Source organism: Vigna unguiculata, chromosome 3 (assembly GCF_037176805.1).
Source record: "Vigna unguiculata cultivar grain cowpea cultivar isolate G323 ecotype 2 chromosome 3, ASM3717680v1, whole genome shotgun sequence".
NCBI classification, from domain to species: Eukaryota; Viridiplantae; Streptophyta; class Magnoliopsida; order Fabales; family Fabaceae; genus Vigna; species Vigna unguiculata.
The window spans coordinates 61993446-62000764 of NC_140794.1; the positions used below are offsets into that span (position 1 = coordinate 61993446).

General features: G+C 36.0%; 2 protein-coding genes across 2 annotated transcripts; one reads left to right on the forward strand and one right to left on the reverse strand.

The window, feature by feature from the left end:
• Positions 1 to 610: 610 nt before the first annotated feature.
• LOC114176108 (uncharacterized) lies at positions 611 to 3536 on the forward strand. Its single transcript, XM_085671069.1, has 2 exons — positions 611 to 2298; positions 2862 to 3536. Exon 1 carries the CDS (start codon positions 1369 to 1371, stop codon positions 2275 to 2277), a length of 909 nt encoding a protein of 302 aa, XP_085527195.1. The 5' UTR covers positions 611 to 1368; the 3' UTR covers positions 2278 to 2298; positions 2862 to 3536.
• Positions 2573 to 5871, reverse strand: LOC114176107 (protein NUCLEAR FUSION DEFECTIVE 4-like). Its single transcript, XM_028061038.2, has 3 exons — positions 5208 to 5871; positions 3953 to 4857; positions 2573 to 3533 (listed from the first exon to the last, which is right to left on the reverse strand). Exons 1-3 carry the CDS (start codon positions 5529 to 5531, stop codon positions 3047 to 3049), a joined length of 1716 nt encoding a protein of 571 aa, XP_027916839.2. The 5' UTR covers positions 5532 to 5871; the 3' UTR covers positions 2573 to 3046.
• Positions 5872 to 7319: the final 1448 nt, after the last annotated feature.

Below are 7319 nucleotides of genomic sequence, written 5' to 3' on the forward strand. Positions count from 1 at the left end.
TTTATTTAAGAAATTGATAAATCATGAATTACATAGTTATTTGTTGTACATGCATCTACTATTGTGTAATTCAACGAGTAGATATCACATGTCAATAATATTATTAATAAATAATCCAAGATAATATTGACATTAATAATGCACAGATTTTGAGATAGTAAATATGCAGAGAAGTATAGATCTACGTTAAGAAAGTAGTAGTGCTGCGCCCCCTTCCCCTTTCACAATTTTGGTCCATTTCTCTAAACAATCAATTCACCATTAATATCTCACGTGATATCGGTTGGATTCGTAGGTCTCTGTCAACCCCTGCTGCCAAGCCATAAAATTTACAAATCATGATCATTCACCAACCATGGCTACAAGCTTTCAAGGAAACCAAACAAAGTAGATGATGTTTAGGTGTTTTATTAATACTTCATGGCATTTCAATTTTTTGAGACAACAAAACAAACAGTGTTCTGTTCTGATGTTTGTTCGCATGATGTCATATCAGTAGTTAAGGACCGAAGCATGTGCAGCTCAATACCTTGATTTGGACCAAACCAGAGGATCTAACTGCGTACTTTGTAGGTAACTTGTTAACTTGCCGTGTTCTTCGGCTTCTGAAATGAGTTGATGGATGCCATTGGTTTGCTGCTACAGTGGTTTTACCATCCATCTTCTGTCATCAATTATGTGTGGAAGGACACTCGCCCCACCAACTGTGACTTCATTCAACCCATTACTTCACTGCATCATAGCCAAGACCGACATGGAAGCTTACCAAAAATAATTATTCCTGGTCAATTTATATGGCTTCTCTTCCCCTCCTGTTTTTCTTCTATACATTACTGCTATCTAATTAAAGTGGCAGGTATGTGCTAATTGGTAGTAGGTTTACCAAATTCATTTGCCCTAACTACTTTCCATTTCATGGGCCCTTCATGGCTTTAATTAACTTTAACCCATGTTACTCAAATCCTAAGCCAACCACTGTCGTAATCTAACTCACTAAGCACCGCAAAGACACACTCTTATTGGATATTTTCAACACAGTTCATGTTCACTCTTGTTACCTACGTAACATGGCTGCAATAGCTTCTAACTTTGAGGATTAGGACCTTTTGTAGTATTCTACTGTACAATGCCCGTGAACCTTCCTTACGATAATATGTCAAAAATCTCCACACACGAAATTATTGGGTGTCTGTTGTCACTCTCAGTCTCAACTACCATCCAAATTTCATCATCACAAAAAAAGACAGGTAGTGGAAGCAATTGGTCTGAAAAAACAAAATAAATAGCCATATACCGACCACATTTATCATTTAAACACTGATTCTCATACTCCACACTCCTCCTTATCTATCTCTCTATATCTATGTGATGCCCACCTCAAACCTTACCATATCCTACCCTTTTCGCACTACCCACATGGACTGGTTCTCCTGGCTATCCAGAACCACTCTAGAACCCTCCTTAATCTACGACTACGGCCTCACCTTCGCACGCAATGAGCTTCAATTGGAAGACGCTTGCTACTTCAACCACGAGTTTCTTCAGAGCATGGGCATCTCAATTGCCAAGCACAGACTAGAAATTCTCAAGCTTGTCAAGAGGGAAGGAAGAGGAGGAGGAAGACGGCCCAAAAACCTCTCTGGGGTCATCAAGAAGTGCCTCAGGAAGTGCATGAACAAGTTTGTTTCTCGTGAGGATGATGGTGATGGTGATGATGATCGCGTAGTGAAAGGCGTGCCCTCTTTGATGCCTGTTTCAATGGCGCCACCTGAGATTAATTGGTACGAAGGGAAAGTGAGAGGGTCATCGGTTGTGAGGAAGCAACAAGAAGGGAGCGAAGAAGAAGAGAAGGCTCTACCTGTGCCTCCCATGTACAGAAGCAGAACCATTGCACTTTCAGGACCTTTGGATGGTAGTAGAATCATGCATGACAAAATGGTCCACAACAGGGCCTTGAAGCTATCTGGACCACTCGATGGAAGAATGCACGAGAGAATGATGATGATCAACTCTAACAGAAGCCCTCTGATACCCAGGTCTCTGGATGCAAGATTTGTAGCCACAGCAAAGAGTCCAAGACTGTCAGGGCATCTCGACCCAAGACCCATGCCTGCGGAGAGCAAAAGCCCAAGACCGCCTAGGCCTTCAGATTCAACAAGGCCCGACAACGAAAGCCCAATGGCTTACAGTCCTTATAACAAGCCCAGAGCTGATTTTGATTATGACGATGACCACACTCTCTGGCCTTCACTGTTTCAGGATCTCAAACCAACTTGATTTTGTCTTTTCCATTCGATGGTGAGTGCCGCATACATTATCATTCTTTTTCTTTCATAGGTATCTCATGATAGAAACTTAGCAACTACCTATTATCATATGAAATTTTATCTCATGTTTTGCCGCATCGCTTAAACGCCTTGTCCCTGCTTCTCCGACCACTAGTTAATATTTTTTGTTATCCAAGGTCGTAATTTCATATTACAAGGTAACAGTCCCATGTGTAGATGACCAACATTTTAGGTTTATTTATGCTATGGTTTTGTCTTTGGGTAAATATATAAATAGGAAAATATTTACCGTCACCAACACAATGTTGAGATCACGTAATGTATCTCCGGAAAGTAATTAATTTATTTCCTGGTAGCTATTCTCATTCAAAGCAATTAAAGCTAAAGTCCAGATATCACTTTCAGGCGGCACCAAACTAAACCTAAAAACTTACATTTAATAACAACTGACACAAATTAAGCTCATTCGTTGTATAGTTATCATCACATATATTGAAATAAACGATTGTTCCAAACATACAATTACCCTAAAGATAACGTTATCACACATCCTTCACTTTTATGAATTCTCAGTGGTCAGAGTCATATCCCAACATGGTCACACGTTTGAAACCAACATCTCTTGCCTGATGATGTCTTAGATTGTTTATCAGCATTGTTGAGAATGTAATGGCAGACCAGGAAAAAAGCAGCTACACAGGTTTGTCTATAAAATAAACTGTGTGGGGTGCTGTATCTGTTATTGAAGTTGAGTACTTTTAGTGGCCTGAAGTCTGAGGTAGCTTAAACGAACCCCCAGAATAAAGCATTTGGTAAACGGGCTTAATTCTTAAAGTCAAGATAATGCTGGAGAGAGTACCCGCAACACACACACCAGCCAGAGTGAAAAAGGTTAGCTGAAAACAACTTGGACCAATACATGCGACACCTGAACCAATGAGGCCTTCGCCATGTTGTTTTGCTGCCTCGTTATCATACACGTGTCCTGCTAGAAGAGCCGAGAAAAGTAATGCACCAAGTGGATTCCCTAAGCCCATGAAATTGCTCAACAAACCGAAGTGTTTCAAACCAAATAGCTCCGAAACAGTGGGAATCACTATGGAGAATTGCACGCCATAGCAGATTCCAAGAACTGCAATTGCGGGATAAAGGGTTCCCTTGATAGCATATGCAAAGAGAAGGTACAAGAACATCATAATTATCTGCGTGCATGTCATCCAAATTGTCCTTGGAATCGTTTTTGTCCTGCAAATTGTCAAAAAACAATTCTACTTTATTCATGCAAGGTCATTCATTGTTACATGTGTATAAAATAAATTACAAGTGTATTTAGTTTTATAGTAATTGTCTTAAAAGTATATCAAAACAATTTATTAATGACTGATATGCAACTATAAAATTCTAAAAATAAACATCCACTTCAACTCAACACCATCACTACCTACTTTTACTTTCACAAATTAGAAAAGTCTACTTTATTTAGCATCTAAAAATAAACATACACCTCAACACAATTGCTACCTACTTGTGGTGGGCAAAACAGCAAATTTTTGGTGCTAGTCAAAAGTAGCACGGCATCGAATTTTCTGAGATGATTACAATGATCTCTTAACTGATATGGGCGCGAGAGTAAAATCTTAACTTAACAGAGAATAATTACTTACCTGACAAAATGTTCTGAAACAACTCCTCCACCTAGCCGACCCACAAAATTGAAAAAGCTGAACAATGACAGCAAAACAGTGGTGTCTTCCATACCTTGTGCAATGCCTATTTGAGCCAAATTATTGAGAACAGTAACCCCCGTTCCAACCCCAACAAAGTAAACAAAAAACAGTAGCCAGAAATCTGCTTTTACGAGAGCCTCGGTAAACTTAAAATCTTCCCCTCTCTTGGGCCTTCTCTTCTTCCTCACTGCACCCTCACCCTCAGCAAGAAGCATGGCCACCTCAGCTGAACCATCCACATCATTAAAACTTCCAAGGCCACTGGTCGATGAAGATGATAACAAGGGTTCTGTGTTGTCCACCTTGCCATCTTGAACCAGAAAGTCGGAAGATCCAACATGTTGCTCTGGTGTTTCTGCTGCAGATGCTTTTCTGGGACACAGTGTCATCTTTATAGGGATAGCAAGGGGAGCCAGGAGAAGGAGAATCATCACGGCCAACATAACAAATGATACTGTATTGCTCATGGGGACAAAGTTGTCAAGTATTGTTGTTGCAAGTAAGTATAAACCCAAGGCTACACTAGCACCTTGGATGAACAGAAAATGCATGTTTTCAGAAGAATCTTCACCGGAAGCCGGAGTGCAAGGCCGAACAAGAAACATGGTACTGAAGCATAGAGCAGGAATACCAATGGCAAGGAACAACAGGAAGTTGGGTGAAGAATTATGAAAACCCACGCTGTAAATTTCCGTAAAAACTGCAGCACTGAGCCCCGAATAACCTTTCAGGACTCCTGCAACTGTGCCTCTACTGACAGGGAAATTTCTCATGTTGGTGACTAGAATAGCAGTAGATAACCATGCACAGCTGTTGGTCGCTACAGCAAGTGCAAGCCATAGCTGCAACACCATACATAAAAAGAGATGATTGTGAACTAAGCCCTTTCTATCCATAACAATTGTTAAATGAACCAAAAAACAATACATTGAAAGGAAAACTGTAGATTGAGAAACATAAAAAACAATCATGGAATCTCAATATCAAACAAGCTATAGAAAATGTTCAATACTGTAGCTATTCTCATATAAAAATCCTTATCCTACATAACTGCTTTCATCTTTGTCTCAGATCATGTTTGTCTAAAGATATCAAATACCCAGCAAACAACAAGGCAGTAAAACAGAACTGAAAACATAAAATTGTTTATATAAAGCGAAAAAGAAAAAAGATATGAAGATGAAGAAGTTACCACAATGAAAGGAACGGAATCAAATGTTTTAGAAATAGCAAGCCAGAGAACACCAAAACCAAGGAATGATAAGAGAGCACCAATGAGAAGAATGAGCCAAGGGGGAAACTTGTTGCAGGCGAGACCAGGAAGAATGCCAACGTTCTCACCAATATCATTGGCAACACCAAGCAGAGTGATCTGGCTCTGGTTGAAACCCAAAACGGATTTCAAGGAATGAGAGTAGAGAGGGAAAGTGTAGCCATTTCCTGAACAAATCTGAACCCACACCGCAGCTCCAAGTCCCACCCAAGGTGGCCTTTTCCCTCCTTTCACTCTCAACATTTCCCTCACTTCAGCTCAACAACAGCACACACACAACACAACACCAAAGGCCTTTCCTTTACAAAATGGAGAACCAAAAAGAAAGCATATGGTCAGAATAAATCAGTGTGGAGTCAGAGAACGAGATAAATCTGTGATGGTCACTGTGGTCTACTACCAAAACCGGGCCAAAACATCACCACTACAAAGGTAAAAAATTAATATTTTATACAATTTATGTCCGAGAAAGGTTTTTGATGAATTTATTTTGAGGAAAGTCATGATTTAAATATTCTCTCAGCTGGTTCGGTTTAGGATTGATACAGTGGTTCTTTCACGGTTCTTATCGATTTTAGAAATTAAAAATTTCCTTAAATTCTGTGGAGAGAACGTGTTTGTACTAATTAATTAATTGGCTTAGATACAAAAGTGTTTTAAACTTGGTTATGGTGTTGGTGAAATGCACCTTCCTTGGAAGCTGTTTTTCCTGTGCTTAGTTTGGTTTCTTTATTTTTTGGGCACTACTAACACGTCTCATGTGATGTGTAAAGTGCTTTTAGGATGCTTCGTATTCGTATACAATGGGTGGTTCTTTGAGGTGGTGTGATCAATCGCATTTTTGTGAGGTTGAGAGACACATTTCTTCATCAACACACTTCAATTTCTTAAAGATGGGTCATTATTGGTTAAAGAATGCAGTTTTTTAAAAGATAATGCAACTTTTCTTTCCTTTGGTCTAAAGTTTTACATTTCAGGCTCACTTAAGAGAGGGAAATGAATCCAAAGTGTGTAAACATATTCCTGTTTTAACGGGCAATTTTTTATACAATAAGAGATAAGAAAATGAGACTAGATAATATTCATTTTGATATTGTTTAAATTATTAAAGTATTTATAATTTATTAAATAATATTATATATATTCTTTTATTTTTTTTCTCTGATTTAATTATTTGATTTATTTTATATTTATAAAATTCATTCGTTAAATATTTTATCTTTTATCATAATCTTAATTAAATATTTTTTTCTTTTTTGTTGTTATATTGCTCAAATAATATATTATTAATTTTAGTAAATAAAATATATTTTATTTATTGTTTATCTTTTTCGTATAAAAATATATGATTTTCAAATTTAAATGTTCAATTACATAATTTCTTAATTTACTGGCTAGTATAAATGATTAACTAAATAATTTTTATTATGTTTCAATCGCATAAATCTTTAATTTACTTGCTAATATAAAAGGTTAATTAAATAATTTTCATTATTATATTTCAAACAGTTTTACTATTATGATATTTTGAAAATTTTCACAAATCTTAGAATGTAATTTTCATCTAATGATATTCATAATTATATGTTTTTTATACAATTTTATTCAAAACCGTGTCAAATCATTTTCGAGACACATGTTTGATAATTTATTTTTATATTTTATTTATTATTTATTTTTATCATATATATATATATATAGAATATTATTTTTATGATTTTTTATATAATTATTTGTATTTTTAATTTATTATCAGAAATATAACTTTACCACTACAATGGTATACTTGTATAAGAATGTTTCTTTTAATGTAACATAATAATTTAATTGTTATAAAATTTATTTACATCATCCAATATATATTACATTTTAAAAGATTAAAGATTTATGTATCAATTTAAATTATTATTAATTTAATAATTTTTTATGTACAATTTTGTTTAATAAAATTTCATTACAATTTGAAAAAATTTTAAAAAAAGTTTAAATATTTTTAAACTTGAATATTTATTTATTTTATTACTTTTTTCA

Coding starts and splice junctions, on each gene's coding strand:
- LOC114176107 (XM_028061038.2), bottom strand. CDS start 5,531: ATGTTGAGAGTGAAAGGAGGGAAAAGGCCACCTTGGGTGGGACTTGGA. Junction 4,858..5,207: donor ATTCCGTTCCTTTCATTGTG/GTAACTTCTTCA, acceptor ATGGTGTTGCAG/CTATGGCTTGCACTTGCTGT. Junction 3,534..3,952: donor GTTTCAGAACATTTTGTCAG/GTAAGTAATTAT, acceptor GACAATTTGCAG/GACAAAAACGATTCCAAGGA.
- LOC114176108 (XM_085671069.1), top strand. CDS start 1,369: ATGCCCACCTCAAACCTTACCATATCCTACCCTTTTCGCACTACCCAC.